We start from the raw sequence: 16,613 nt of genomic DNA on the forward strand, positions 1-16,613 counted from the left end.
TCCCGAGTGCTGGGATTAAAGGCGTGCTCCACCACGCCCGGCGAAGGCCATGTTTTTAAGTGAGCTATTTAATCACTTCCAGACCAGCTAAGTTAGTGACTAAAGTGGGATTCTGCTTGACACTCTTTTATTTTAAAAAAAAAATGTCGATTTCTTTACTTATTAGATATTTTCTTCTTTTACATTTCAAATGCTATCCCCTTTCCTAGTTTCCTCTCTGAATGTCTCCTATACCCTCCCCATGCCCTGTTCCCCAACCCACCCATTCCTGCTTCCTGGCCCTGGCATTCCCCTGTACTGGGGCATAGAATCTTCGAAAGACCAAGGGCCTCTCCTCCCATTGATGGCCGACTAGGCCATCCTCTGCTACATATGCAACTAGAGACACAAGCTCAGGGGGTACTGGTTAGTTCATATTCTTGTTCCTCCTACAGGGTTGCAGCCCCTTTCAGCTCCTTGGATACTTTCTCTAGCTCCCTCATTGGGGGCCCTGTGTTCCATCCAATAGCTGACTGTGCTGCTTGACAATCTTAACAAATTTTCTGGATCCATTAAGTTGAATTGATAATATAATCATTTGTTCCTTAACTTGAGGAACTCATCAATAATATATTTACTGCCTCATTCTACTTCCCTAGTACTTCTCTAAGATTTTGTGATTTAACTCAGTTAATCCTTATATGGATCCTGGGATTAAGTTCTTACCTGTATCACACATACACAGATGGTAATGATTCCAATATACAAGAAATTGGAGTGAAACCACGATTTTGCCTTATTATAACAACCCTGGCGGGGGGAATTACAGGCATTAATGAAACCATTCAATATGTCAACTTTATCAAGATGCAGATGTTATGTTTTTATTTGCCTGCTTGTTTGAAGGAACAGACATAAAGTAGAGAACATTAAGTCAGTGACATTTCTCCTGATATTATCAATATACTTGTACCTGACACAGAACTCTTACCTCCTAAATAACTTAAACTAGCCCTCAGAGATAAGTCAGAAACACATCTTCTTACTACATCATTTGAACACTCAGTGCTTATCTTAGATTAATATATGGAATTATAGGTTTTGTAACCTTTGGATCAAGATACATCTCAATATAGCTTCAATAGCCAGTATCAAACCCTATAAATTTCAAGACTTGTTGACTGTTAGTTGCCATGTTGCCCCAGCCCCTACCAACACTACTCCCAGCCCGTAGACCTAAACACCTCTGTAGATTTCCAAACTCGGGAAAAGGCAACATGGGATCAAGACAAGATCTTAGTTTACTAAGTTAACTTGGTTTACTTGAAGATGACTGTTTTCTCCTACATAGAGACCCAAAATTAAGAGTCAAGGTAGTTTCTAAAACGCTTTTTCCCAAGCTTTCATTCCCGCACTTACATTTAACTTATTTCACAAAAGGAATGGATCTGCCTTCTCCAAAAGAGAAGACAAGTAGGTACCTGACAAGCTACACTGATTCTGTAAATTATACTTTGACCAAAAGAAGAACCATCTTTTGTTCAAGATAGATACATCTCTTGGATATTTTTATACAAACTACACACATACACACACACACACACACACACACACACACACACACACTGAGTTAGTTGTGTAACAAAATATTCTTCAAATCTCTTAACTGGATTAACCTGCTCCTAGATTTTGGAAGCTTCTATAGTTATTGGGGGCAGGGGGTGTTTCCCTGCTCATTCTTGGTGGTGGTGCTGATGATGGTGGTGGTGGTGTTCAAAGTTCTATGTTTCTTGGTGGAAGGCTTATGTGCTTTCTAGAACACCTACTGTAATTTAAAAGTTTCAACAAAGAAGCCAATAACAGGAAAATTACCTGAACATCTTCACCTGGTGGGCAGGAAGATGGTGGACCACTGGTCCAATCACTTGAGCCATTTACACCACAACACTGCAGCTGGAAGTAAGTTCCCCAAACATGATGATTAGGAAATCAGCAGAAAAACAAAACAAAAAACTAGTCATTATATAAAAGAGTATGCTTATCATTCAGGTCTGACTCCAGAGAAGAAAATTCAGAATTGGTCTACAGACTCTTTAGAACTAAATGTTCATAAGTCTATTATACCATTTTTTTCACAAAAGACCTCTTGAAAGTTTAGAGGACATGCTCCATTTATACATTTTACCTTCCAAGTACTTTCTACCCAGAGACCTTATAACACAGAACTAAATCTACATTGATTCTTGAGATTATTGAATAACGGAATAATTAGATAGCTGCTTAGATGAGAAAAAACAGGAAGTGTCAGGTATAGTGGTATTACATATGGTAGAAACATATGATCCAGCTATACCACTCTGGGATATACACTTAAAAGATGCTATATCCTACTAAAGAGACACTAACTCATCTATTTTTATTGATACTCTATTCACAGTAGCTAGAAAATGTAAACAGCCAAATGTTTATCAACTAATAAAATGCATATTCAAAATGTAGTACACTTAAGAATTGAATATGATTCAGTTCTTAAGAAAACTTAAATTAAGAACATTTCAGGTAAATGGATGAAGGTAGAAACAATCATCCTGAGGAATGTTAACTAGACTTAGAAAAAAATCACATATTTTTTCCACTATATGTGGATAATAGCGTTGAATGTTTAGATTATTTGTTGAAATTGGAGTAAAGATAGAGGTCAGGAAACTAGTAGAGGTGAATGGGGATAATCTTAGAAAAGAGATGGTAGAATTCTGTCATATAGAGGAGAAAAATGGAATAGGAATAGTTAAGTAGGATGAAAGGGAAGGATAGCAGATGGAATAATGGAAGGGGTAACTAACAATAAGAGCTTTTGAAAAAACATATGGAAACATACTGCTGTAAAAGTTTCCATATAGGTATAAATATTAAGAAATGTAATGGGTTTTAGTGAAAACTATTCTCAACAGTAACAGAACTTCTGGGGAAATAACCATACCTGACCTCAAGCTGTATTACAGAGCAATGATGATAAAAACTGTAAGGTATTGGTACAGAGACAGGCAGAAAGATCAGTGGAATAGAATTGAAGACCCAGAAATGAACCCAAACACCTATGGTCACTTGATCTTTGACAAAAGACTAAAACCATCCAGTGGGAAAAAAAGACAGCATTTTCAACAAATGGTGCTGGTTCAACTGCTGGTCAGCATGTAGAAGAATGCAAATTGATCCATTCTTATCCCCTTGTACAATGCTCAACTCCAAGTGGATCAAGAACCTCCTCATAAAACCAGAGACACTGAAACTTATAGAGGAGAAAGTGGGGAAGAGCCTCAAACATATGGACACAGAGGAAAAATTCCTGAACAGAACACCAATGGCTTATGCTGAAAGATCAAGAATCTACCAGTGGGATCTCATAAAATTTCAAAGCTTCTATAAGCAAAGGACACTGTGAATAGGACAAAAACAGCAATCTTTGGAAAAGATCTTTACGGATCCTGCATCTTATAGAGGATTAATATCCAGTATATACAAAGGACTCAAGAATTTAGACGTCAGAGAATCAAATAATCCTATTAAAAATTGGCAGGAAACCTCAGGAAATAGGTTGGGGAGATCCCCCAGAATGCACCAGAGACCTGGGAGGTGAGAGACTCCTAGACTCAAAAGGAGGGACCTTAGATGAAATGCCTGACAGTAGGAAGAGGGAACTTATAGAGCCCACATCCAGTAGGAAGGCAGGACATCAAGTGAGGGATGGGGTTCTCATCCCACAGTCACATCTCTGACCAATAATTGTTCCTGTCTGAAAGAATTACAGGGATGGAAATGGAGAGGAGCCTGAGGAAAAGAAGGTCCAGCAACAGGCCTAAAGTGGGATCCAGCTCAATGGGAGGTCCCAGGGCCTAACACTATTACTGAGGCTATGGAGTGCTCACAAAATGGGATCTATCATGAGTGCCCTCCAAAAGACTCAACAAGCAGCTGAGTCAGATGCAAATATTCGCACCCAACCAATGGACAAAAGCAGCTGACCCCGTTGTTGAATTAGGGAAGGCTGAAAGAAGCTGAGGAGAAGGGTGATTCTGTAGGAGGACCAGAAGTCTTAATTAATCTGGACCCCCGTGATCTTTCAAACACTGGACCACCAAACAGACAGCATACACCAGCCAATATGAGGCCCCCAACACACATACAGTAGAGGAATCCGGGTCTCTGTTCATTCAGAGATGATGCACCTAACCCTCAAGAGACTAGAAGCCCCAGGGAGATTAGAGGTCAGGTGGGGTGGCGTTGGGGGCATTCACGTGGAGACGGGGTGGGGTGGGGAGGAGGTGTGGGATGTGGAGCATTCAGAGGGTGGATGGAGGGAAATGGTATATGGAATGTAAATAATAAATAATAAATAAATAATAAATAAATAAATAAATAAGCACAGAACTAAACAAAGTGGAGGAATACCAAATGGCCGAGAAACACCTAAAGAAATGTTCAACATTCTTAGTCATCAGGGAAATGCAAATCAAAACACCCCTGAGATTTAACCTCACAGGAGTCAGAATGGCTAGGATCAGGTGACAGCAGATGCTGGGGAGGATGGAAAGATGAACATTCCTTCATTGGTAGTAGGATTTCAAGCTGGTGCAACCTCTCTGGAAATCTTTCTCGTGGTTCCTCAGAAAATTGGACATAGTGTTACCTGAGGACCTGGGCATATACCCAAAATTTTCTGCAGCATGTAACAAGAAAGTTTGATTACTAATGGCTAGATTTCATAGTGCTGAAAGGTTCTGTGCAAGCTACCAGAGGAGAAAACCTAATCCTGTATCTCATAGAGTTGTGAACCCTTAAAGCTATAATAATGATCATCCTAAGTATATAGAGCTGTCATGATGCAAACGTTGTGGGTTTAAGCTAATAACTTTCTACTTGGATTTAAGACATATTACATGTTAGGAATCATTTTTGGGGCCATGAATCTTTGACCAAGTAGGTTATATAGCCCCTTGGGGAGAACCTACTATTACTATTTTGCTAAATGGATATAATATCAAATCAATTTCTAATGACTTTTTACTGTATCCAGAATGAGCGATCATTGAACCATAAACAAGGAAGCTTCATTTAGTAGATGGTGGTCAATACAGAGAACCATAACTGGTCAAGGTGCATAGAATAAGAAACAATGGAGTACTCATCCCCAAACTGGACATCTATATTGCAGAATCTTCTCCCAAGGTAGAGGCATCCAAGTGGAAGAGTGGGCAAAGATGTCTAAGAGCCAGAAGTGGTACATGGCTATAAGGAAACCGTATTTTGTGAACACAATAGTACAGTTTCACATAGGAACTCACAGCAGTTCTGTCAGTGTTCACAAAACCAGAACAATCATGAAGGGTATAATGGGCAGGAAGTCCTATCCCTAGCTAGAGTTATTGGCAATTGATGCTGGAAGAAAGAGACCCTGCTTTCTTTAAGGGTATAACCACAGGCAGGTGAAGTACATTCCTGGGAATGATCTTACTGAAAAGTACGTAGGTAGCATTAACTGATCTCAGTGAGTTTATAAATAAAATGAGGATACAAATTTGACTGAGTATAGAAATGGGGTAGATTTGAGAGGAGTTGAGGGGTGAAAATGATCAGAATACATTGTATAAAATTCTCAATAAAAATACTATTTTAAAAGAAGAGAGGGGAAGAGAGAGTGAGACTTCATCAAGCCTCTAGATTTACAATACTTCTGGGAAACAGATTTCCTGTCATCAAAATACCTGTGTGAATAAACCAGCCAGATACAGAAAGTAGTAGAATCTGTAGGACATACAACATAATTTTTGTTTACATGTACATAACATTAAATGGGATACTGTTAAATAATAAAAAAAGTTTTATACATGTCCAAATGGAATATTTGGACCTCTTTTAGATCTTAATTTGTTCAAATCAGTTGAAATTTTTTAGAGAAAATTGGAATAATTGGAATATAGTGTTAATGATATTTGAGGAATTACATGTAGGTTTGTGTGTGTGTGTGTGGTGTGTGTGTGTGTGTGTGTGTGTGTGTGCATGTGTGACTGTATGTTCACTACATGTATGTGGAAGCATATGGAAGCCAGAAAAGGGCCTCAGATCATTTGAAATTGGAGTTCCAGGAAGTTATGCGCAACCATGTATGTGCTGTAAAACCCAGAACTTCTGGCAAAACAATAAGGGATCTTAACCACTGAACCAGACTCTTTAGTGATATTTAGTGGGTGAGATGATGGAAGGTTCAGTATTTGATTTGCTTTAGATTATTTTAGAAAAAATGTTTAGGGGATTAAATGAGGTGACTGTGACTAAGTCGATGTGAAGCTGGCGACATGTATCAAGAGATTTATTTTTTGTTGTTGTTGTGTGTTTGAACTTTAAAAGGGACTTGTAAGATGAATTGAAACAAATGAGGAATTTGAAATCTAGAGAGGTTGTAACTTTTCCAAGTTCTCCTGTTCTTCTTTATATGTTGTAATATCCTATGTTATTATCATCTGCTACATATTAATCCATCATGGGAGGAAATGTTTATACCTTTTAAGGCATAGATGATGCCTGTGCATTGCTTTCTAGCCCATGTTTGTTCCCTAACATTCTAAGGCAAGAATGCAGAGTTGGTATATGTTCATAGGTATGGGAGAAGTTTGGGGAATGTGACATTAGAGGACTAGGTAAAAATATAATTTTGGTGAGTTGGATATTTAAAATAAGTTTCTTATATTTTGCTGCTATTTTGATAAAATTTTAGAGAATAGGTATCCAATCCAATATGATTTATTTGGATCTCCTTTTCATTCTTTTAGGGCTAAAGCAATGATTTTATGTGAGTTGGTAAAGAATTAAATAGAATGCAGCAATTTTTGTTCCAACTGGATTAACTCCTATACCCACCTGCCTCTGAGAGCAAAGCCATTACTTTGGACTTTAGAACTGAAGATCTTAGAGTCTGAAACCTTTAGGAAAGAGATATTTGTTTCCAGGGTCTAGTCTGAGTTCAGTCTGACTCATCTGAACAAGATTCTTTATGTACTCACTTGTGTCTGGATGAAGTCCCATGCCTTCATGGTGCTGTTGTCAGAGTGATAATGTTGAATGCTGTCATTCAGTCCCTCAGCCACTAATGTGTTGAGCTGTGGCAAATCATGATGAACCAGAGAAGACATAGTAAAAACAAGATGAATTCAAGAAATAGGAAAATTCCAGTAGACCAAATTGATGTCCCACCCCCCATCAAGGAGTTAGAGCTATGAAAATGAGGTGTGAGAGACTATATAGGAAGAGAAGCTGAGGATTATATGGTATCTAAGGGAGATATACATAATTGACTTTTATCCTTCCAGAACTATAGTTTTACAAAGAAAAAAGTTAAACAACCAAAGCAAGGTCACACCTTACTGAGAAGACTGGCAGGAACACAGAGAAAAGTAGGCAAGAAGAAGATAAGCTTGCTTCATCTGCTCTCTACTACTCTTTAAAGGCATCATTCAAATATAATCTTCATGACATTGTTTTCCCTCAATTGCAGTTGATCTCTCATTCTCTTACTTCATTTGTATAACTTAATACTAATTTGGTTTTACTAACTTCTCCAATGTGTATTCCCCTTCTTGGCAATAAGAGAGGTCATGTTTTCATAACTTACCTTTTGTTCATACACAAAGAGCAGGATGGCTAAGGTCACCTCAGCAAGGAGAATAATCAGCAGCAGAACAAAGAACTGTGATAAAGCAGAAAAATTATCAGAGCATGGATCTGCTTCTGATCTACCTCTCTCTGCTTTGATAGCAAACAGGTCTACAAATATGTGCATGTGTTTGCCTACGTGTACACAGGCATGCGCGCGTGTGTGCGTGCATGCACACACACACACAATCATGCATAAGAACTGAATTCCTCCTGCCTCCTCAGGGCTTCTTACGTTCTCTCTTGTTTGAAGGAATATGTGCTCTTTTACCACAGCAGGACTCCATAGGGAAGACAAGGTGCCCTCTAACTTTGTTCTAATATTGTTGAATCAGTGTTTTTGAATCATCTCAGTGAAACAGTAGAGCAAAAACACAGGAAAGTAAAATATGTGTTTGGGTCCTGGTCCCATATATTAGATCAAGTCTAGCTCAAGATAGAGGATAGACAATGATACAGTTTAGGAAAACATTTGTACAGAGGAAGGGAAGGGGAAACCTAATTATAGTTCTAAGTCATTTTGTCTCCAAATTTTAATTTTAACATTTATACACACAAAAACTTTCACAATTTCACTGTTCTTCATTTTTTAAATTTAAACACCAATTTTGACTGCTTAAATAATGTTTTCTGTCTCTGATATTTCCTATCATTTGCTATGTCTGAAAACTATTTGATAATAGAGACTTCCTTTTGAAATTATTATTACTATTGTTAATCTTGGCTCTTGGTTAAGTGTTGATCTACAAGAGAAGATTGATCATATGACTTAAGAGATAAGCAAAATGGGAACACATAAGAATGCAGGCATTGCCTAAACTGGGTCACTGCTACTATGAAGGCTACTTAGTGCATGAATTCAGGAAGAGTTCTATACCATTTAGGGGGTCACCATGGTAAACTACTGATTATTGTTTTCATCAGTTAATTACTAAGTGCCAGATCCTGAAGTATGTCCTTATATGAGAATTTATGCAGAAAGATAACTAATTTTAAGCAGAAATCAAGGAAAAATACTATGTAGTGGGAGGACATGATGGTGACAAGAACCATTACTGATAGTGTAAAATGGATATAAAAGATAAAAGTAATGTCTTCTTCTGCATATCCTTGGGAGCCCAGTAAGAATATCTTGGAGGGTAAGAGATACTATGAGAGTTAGCTTTAATTATGTACTTGACAACCTAGAATTGACTGGTAATTCCTCAGTAAATTGAGGATTTGTCTAGATTAGTTTGATCTGTGGGTATGTCTGTGGGGGACTGTTTTAATTGTTAATTAAAGTGGGAAGATTAATCCTGACTCTTGGTAGCATTATTTCATTGTCTGGACCTGAATTGTATAAGACTAAAGAAAGATATCTGAGAATACATAGCAAGTAATCAAGTATTCATGTATTTGTTCTCTATTTGCTCTTGACTATAGACGTAATGCTTTAAGTTCTTTTCATGAAATAATGGAATGTACTTCTTATATTAATAGGATCAAATACCTTTCTATTTTAAGTTTTTCCTTTTCAATGTATTTTATCACAGCAACATAAAGGAAATAAAATAATAAATTGGTACCAAGGAAGCTTTACTGTGATGAATCTGGTGATGTTTTGGGGAATCTAACTTTTTGAGGAATAAGGAAGATATTGGACTTTGATCTAAAAAAAAAATCCCATTGAGTGATGTGGGTAGAGCTTATTGGGATATTCATGTGGCGTATTAAAAAAGGACTTACTAAGAGTGAAGGTCCAGATCATGGTCTTAGTCATTAACTGGCCTAACATTTTGGCTCACAACCTATTTGTGATGTTCATACTGGAGCAGTAGAAAGCTATGATTTATCAGAGATGAGCATCATTGAAGTAAACCCTCCTGTACTTCACTGGCATGATACATTCAGGACAGGGAGCTTTTTAGTGAAGTATTTTACCCAGTAAACTATGTATACTGTTCATGTGGGGACTAAAAAAGCAGCTATGGTTGTCAAAGAGAGCAGTATCACTAAAGTGAACGCCTTGTGTTTCATTAGGACAATAGAAATTGTTTCCTCAGACTCATCAAACAGAAGCTGATATAGCTTTGGCCCAGTAGGAAAAGGTACATCTTGAGCTTGCAGCAGAATCTGGAAATGTAATAATCATTCCCGTGGTACTAATTTTGAAGGCATGAAGTAGTCATGGAGAGCAACTGAGTATTAGAACTTTGTGGTAGGTTTAGATCTTTTGTAGAGAGGCCCTGAGAGGCCACTAGTGGAGGTGATGCCTTAGTTTCAGTGGAGATCCCCACGGCACTGGAAATGCCAACATCTACCAAGGAGAGCTACCATTGTAGAGTGAAGTTGGCCTGCTATGAAGAGAGAACCTGTGTGTACTACAGGAAACATTACTGGAGGGGTTGGACTACCCAAGTTGTTTGAAGCCCAGAATATAATGCACAGCTTCTAGACATAGGAGCTTTGAGATTTGATCTATACACTGCTGAATTTTCTTTTGGGATTTTGGGGGATATTTTAAATATAATTATATTATTTTCCCCTTTCATTTTTTCCCTCCAAACTCTCCTATAAGCATTTTCTTGCTCTTTTTCTAATCCATAGCCTTTAGAAAAATTAATTGTTGAAATATATTGTGAATAAAACCTACCACTAGCTTTTTGTTTGCTTGGACATGGTTGTTTTTACTTCATGATTCATCAGAATAACAATGCTTACATACGTAATTTCTTTATTTTATAGGAGCTCACTTTAAAAGATCTTGGAGTTTGGAGTCTTGAAAAATTTGTAAGGCTTTGGGGAATTTATGGAATTGGACTATATTTTAGATTCGGATATTAACAGGGAATAAAGGATAGAAAGTTATGACTCAAAGTTATGGCTCAAAGTTCATGTGTCTTAAACTGACAAGGGATAGACTGTATTGGTTAGTTTTTATTATAAACTTGACACAACCTAGAATCAACTGAAAAAAATTTACTTGAAAAATTATCTAAGTCAAGTTAGACTGTGGGGATGCTTGTCTGGTGGTGTTTTTATATAGACTGGGATGGGAGAGCCCAAGGCACTGTGGGTGCATTTTTCATAGGTTGTCATCTGAGTTGCAAAAGCATTAAAAGAATCAATATGTAATCTGTGTATTTATTGACCCTCTGCTCTTTTTTTTCCAAAACAGAGATTCTTTGTGTAACCCTGACTATTCTGTAGACCTTGCTCTGTAGACTAAGTTGGCCCCAAACTCAGAGATCCACTTGCCTCTGACTCCTGAGTGCTGGATCTAAAGACATGTGCCACCACTGTGAGCCTCTCTGCTCTTGAATGTGGATATTTCACAAAAGTAATATACCATGAAACATATTACCCCAGATTTGAGCCATTATCTACCCAAACTCAGAATATCACAGCTGCTACAATGACTCACCGACATAAGCAGGCACTTATTCTCCTTGATTGAGCCCATGCAACCCAAGAAGGCAACTACCATGATAATGGAGCCCACAATGACCAGAATGTTGCCAAGTGTCAGGAAGGGGAGGTTACGGAAGAGTACTCCATAGGTATTTTGGACCAGGAGGTAGATCCCAAAGCCCAAAATGCAACAGCCACAGACCTGAAAGGAAGAAATTGCATTCTAAGGTTAATATTGTTCTTAAATATCTCTTTATTTATATTTTCACCTTCTTGAGATCAGTTACCTGGTTTTGCTGACTCAAGACTCATGAGCTCACCTCTTTACTAAGTTCTCCACTCTCATAATAGAAAGGAAATACTGGTTTCTTCATATAGAATTACACTGATATCTTTTACTACACACTTTGAGATATCAAGAAAAGATCATCTACTACCTTCACTATACAGAAGCCTAACAATACTTTAGATATTCTATCTCTTATCCACTCAATTGGCCATACAGATCCTTTCCTTTGGAAAGTATTACCATGTAGAAGTGTCACTCTCTTTGAGGAAGGTCATCTTGATAGGAAGACTACAAAAGAAACCAGACTTATAATGATATTCACCTCTTCTTTTCATGTTAATTATCAAGCATAAGGATATGTGTGTCTGTAAACTTTACATTTTTATTAATCTATGTTAACTATACAAAAAGCTTTTGTTATATTTCTACACATCAACCACATAATGTAATTTAAACATATTCACTGCTCTATTGATCATTCTAGTCTGCTTTCTCTTTTGCATTTCTTCCTTCCCATTTCTATAGTCCTCCTTTTTAGTTAAATGTTTTTCATATTTTTCTTAGCTTCCACAAATGAAGGAAGATGAAGTACTTTTCTAAGTAGGAATGACTTATTTCAAAGTAACCTCAAGTTTCATTTATTTTTCTGCATGATTTCACTCTTCATTTTGGCTTAGGAAAGATCTATTATGTACATATAGCATATTTAGACATGTACATATATACAGTCACCTGTTGATGGATATATAATCTGTAAAAACAATTTAGCTCTTGATAATGGTGGAGTGAAAGCATGGATGGGCATCTGTCTTTGCTGTCAGGTGATTATGATTCTTTTGGAGACAAAACGAGAAGTAAAATGGCTAGATCATATGGAAGTTAAAAAAAAGAAGAAGAAAAGAACAACAAATCCAACCAACAAATGAACAATGGAAATAAGCAGGCAATTTTATAAGAATGAAGTGCAGTCAATAATCAAGTGAAAAAATGTTCAACATCTCTAGCTACATCAAAACTACATGGAGTCTCAAGTCCATCCCATCAGAATGACTGTCAAAAAGAAAATTATCAACAACACGCACTGACCAGGATGACTGAAGAAATGAACCTAGGTACTTCAGAAGTCAGCATAGATAATTTTTTTAATTTAGAAATAGAACTTTAGTAAGAATTCTCTGTCAGTATTCTTCCATGCCACCAGGGATGAGGAGAGGGTAGAATTTAATACCCAAATTTTAATCTATTTGTTTTACAGATGCCAGCTTCTTGTAATGCATCCCTAAATCCCCAGAGAGACTGAGCACCTTCATTATTAATTGCACTGATATTTTTCAATTTTGTAGGTTTATGGTGTCACACGAAGGTAGAAAGTGAGGAAATTATTACTGATTTGTGCCTAGGTAAAATGTTCTAGATATTACCCAGGCATGCATAGTTCACATTCTGTACTATACTCTTCCTTAAGAAAGGACATCTTAGCTGGAATGAAGGATTATTATTTCAGACATTTCAAAAGGGGGTACTTACCCAAAAAAGCAAGTTAAATATAAACAGAACATATTTCAGCAATTTCAGGCTGCTCATGCCCATGCTGGGATAGTATGCCCTAAAAAAAACAAAAGGAAGAATAAAAGAATTTCTAGATGAATTTGTTTATATAGAGGATTACCTTGATGGATTTCCTTATATTGAACAATCCCTGTATCCCTTGGATGAATCCTATTTGACCATGGTGGATGATTGTTTTAATGTGTTCTTGGATTCAGTTTGCAAGAATTTTATTGAGTAATTTTGTATCAATATTCATAAGGAAAATTGGTTTGAAGTTCTCTTTCTTTGTTGTGTCTTTGTGTGGTTTTGGTATCAGAGTAATTGTGACTTTATAGAACAAATTGGGTAGTGTTCCTCTGTTTCTAGTTTGTGAAATAGTTTGAAGAGTATTGGTATTAAGTCTTCTTTGAAGGTCTAATAGATCTCGGCACTATCCATCTGGTCCTGGATTTAGTTGGGAGACTATTAATGACTGCTTCTATTTCTTGAGGGGTTATGAGACTGTTTAGATTGTTTATTTGGTCCTGATTTAACTTTGATATTTGGAATCTGTATAGAAAATTGTTCATTTCATCCAGATTTTCCAGTTTTGTTGAGTATAGGCTTTTGTAGATGAATTTGGTATTATAAGATAGCATCATATACTCCAAAATTAGAGTTCTCAGACTCCAAGGATTATCACCACCTTCTTGTGTTTAAGCTTTATCTCTCATCTCGGAAAATTTTCCCAATCCCCCACTTTCACATGTTGAAAATTGAAGCCCCATTTGAAAAGCTATCATCTTTAAAGTTAAATGTTTTCCAACTCAGCAAGCCATGTTTGGTGTTATAGTAAGCCCTATGACCCAACAATAGAGCCATTCTTACAAAAAGATGAGTCACAAGGACACAAAGTAAGCCAGTGCTTTTGGTCCTGTGTGACATCAGTGACTAATGTATGGATACTCAAGAAAACAGCCTTTGAGGTCAGAATTGGCTGATCAATCAGGGCAGAAGGCCAGTGACCTGATCAGAAAGTTCTTTAACTGTCTTGAGATTCATTATATCCTAAATACACTGTTATTGTTTCATTTTGTAACTGTATTTTAATTATAATATTTCTCTCTTCCTTGTCCTCCCTCCAAACCCTCTCATATACCCTTTCCTACTCTCCTTTTAATTCATGGCCTCTTTTTTTCATCATTTCTTATTGAATGGTCTGTAAAGCCTCTCCATATGAAAGTGTGAACTATGCTTCATTTACCCTTTTATGTACAACCATCTATATTTCTGTTCTAAATATGACCATGACTAAGGATTAGACATTTTCCAATAGATGTCAGTGTTGTAGCAGAAATTAGACACACAATATATATTGAGGAAGTTAAAAAAGACCACAATATGAGCACAGTCTTTTAAATGACACTATCATTTTTGCATAGATACCACTTTGTGAATGTGTATGATGTATATAAATGGTATATGTATATATGTATATGTGTGCACCAGAGGAGTACATTAGATGTCCAACTCTATCATTCTTTGACATATGCCATTGGACAGGACACTACAAATATTGGAGGTGACAAGGGAGACAAATGAAATGAGCAAGAAAGAGAGAATAGAAAGGAATAGAGGAAGGAAAGAAGGGAGGGAGGGAGGGAGGGAGGGAGGGAGGGAGAGAAGGAGAGATGGAGAGAGGGAGAGATAGAGATAGAGAAGATAGAGAGCAAAAGAGAGACAAGGAGAGAGAGAGAGGGAATGAGAATTATATCTAGACAATGCCCATCTAGATAAACCATGTTAATCTCTCATTTCAAGATGTGCATATGATGGCACATGCCTGTAATCCCAATGCTGGGGATGCTTAGGCTAGAGAGTTAACAATTTAAGGTCATCCTGCATTGCATAATGAGTTCCTGCATCATATAAGTGTGTGTGTGTGTGTGTGTGTGTGTGTGTGTGTGTCTATGTGTGTGTGCCTATGTGTGCATGCACCTGAGTACACATGTGCAAACTGGGCTGCTAAAGATAAAACTGCAATGCCTAAAATGAAAATATACTAGAATATATTAAAGGAAGAGTAGATATTACATAAGAAAAAAATTAATGAACTTTAAGGTAGTGAGAAAATATCAAAAAGGACAGACAACAAAAATTTAAATAATAGAGTACTTCTAAATGAAGAGACAATATTGAGTATCATAATTTCTATGTAATGGGGGCCCCCAAAGGAACAGAGAGAAAAATATTCAAAGAATTAATATCCATAATAAATTCTAACTAGATTAAAATATTTTACTTATGTCAAAGAACCTCAATGAAATCCAAGTATAAAAAATTATACTCCATAGTAAAAATATTATAAATTACCCAACCAATGATAAAAATGAAATCTTAAAATAGCCAAAAGAAACAAGATGTATCAGACACAAAGGAGCTAATAGAAGAATAAGAACAGACTTATCAGAAAACAGTCAATCCGGGCTGGAGAGATGGCTCAGCGGTTAAGAGGTTAAGAGCACTGACTGCTCTTCCAGAGGTCCTGAGTTCAATTCCCAGCAACCACACGGTGGTTCACAGCCATCTATAATGGGATCCGATGCCCTCTTCTGGTGTGTCTGAACACAGCAACAGTGTACTCATAGACATCAAATGAATAAAAAAAAATCTTAGAAAAAAGAAAAGAAAACAGTCAATCCAGGAGAGATGGAGAAACTTGTTTAAAGTATTAAAACACTCAAAAATGTCATCTCAGTATTTTCTATTCAATAAATATTGACAAAAAGAAAAATATAAAATATGAAGAATATATAATATATGTGAGATTTATCCATGACATTTAAGATGTAACTATAACATATACAAAAGCTGTGGGAATTTCTATCTAGCAGATCCACACTATGAGAAATAGAGAAATTTTCCAGGCAGATTGTTAGAGCAGAGGCAAAACATGACTTTCATGGAAAAATAGGCCATGTTTTCTTGTTAGCTGTTGTTTGGATGTTAAATGGTCCCAAAGGACTCATGTGTTAAATGAAAACTTGGTCTCCAACTAATAGTGTAATCCAAAGGTGATTGATTCTTTAGGATGTGGACTCTGTTTTCAAGAATTAGGCCATTGGGCACGTGCCATTGTAGGTTTTATCTTTTTATGTCTCTTTTTCTCCTTCCTCTCTTCTCTTTCTCCCTTTCCCTCTCTCTTGCTCAAATATTATGAGTAAATACTTTTGATCTCTTCTGTGTTTCTACCACAATGTTTGAGCCTGAGAACACACCCAAAATCACGAGGACCAGTAACCACACCTTTGAAACTATGACTCAAAGTAAAATTTTCCTCATTTCAGTTGATTTCCTTGGGGTTTTTTCTATTGTTTGTTTGTTTGGTTGGTTGGTTGGTTGGTTGGGTTTTTTGTCATAGTACTGAAAAGTTAACTATCACATTTTTAAAAAGTCTTTAATAGGCACTTGACTGTGAAGAACAGTATTATATGAAGTTAAGAATAAATATAAAGATGAAGTTTGTAATAGCAGTAACATTGAGTCTAGGAAAGAAGAATGAAAATTCATGTATTGAAAGTATGGTATCGATCCAGCGCATTTCCCCACCCGAGGAGGGGTGTGCGCCCGAGAACAGTACTAAGGCTTGGGCCGGCATTTGGGGCCTTTTCCCACCCGAGGAGAGGTGTCTGCCCAGGAGCAGTCTCCCAGGTCT

At 36.9% G+C, this 16,613-nt stretch overlaps 1 protein-coding gene across 2 annotated transcripts in view; it reads right to left on the reverse strand.

Annotated features, from left to right (window-relative positions):
* Positions 1-16,613, reverse strand: part of Cd53 (CD53 molecule) — a 36,488-nt gene that overhangs the window by 2,661 nt on the left and 17,214 nt on the right. For both annotated transcript variants that reach the window (XM_029537800.1, XM_021196463.1), the window contains 6 exons: positions 12,896-12,974; positions 11,093-11,281; positions 7,646-7,720; positions 7,038-7,133; positions 1,852-1,932; positions 706-789 (listed from right to left, as the gene is read on the reverse strand). In XM_029537800.1, the coding sequence (XP_029393660.1) occupies positions 706-789; positions 1,852-1,932; positions 7,038-7,133; positions 7,646-7,720; positions 11,093-11,281; positions 12,896-12,958 (588 nt within the window). In that variant the 5' untranslated portion in view covers positions 12,959-12,974. The remainder of the gene's footprint in view (positions 1-705; positions 790-1,851; positions 1,933-7,037; positions 7,134-7,645; positions 7,721-11,092; positions 11,282-12,895; positions 12,975-16,613) is intronic.

Source organism: Mus pahari, chromosome 4 (genome assembly GCF_900095145.1).
Source record: "Mus pahari chromosome 4, PAHARI_EIJ_v1.1, whole genome shotgun sequence".
Classification (NCBI taxonomy): domain Eukaryota; kingdom Metazoa; phylum Chordata; class Mammalia; order Rodentia; family Muridae; genus Mus; species Mus pahari.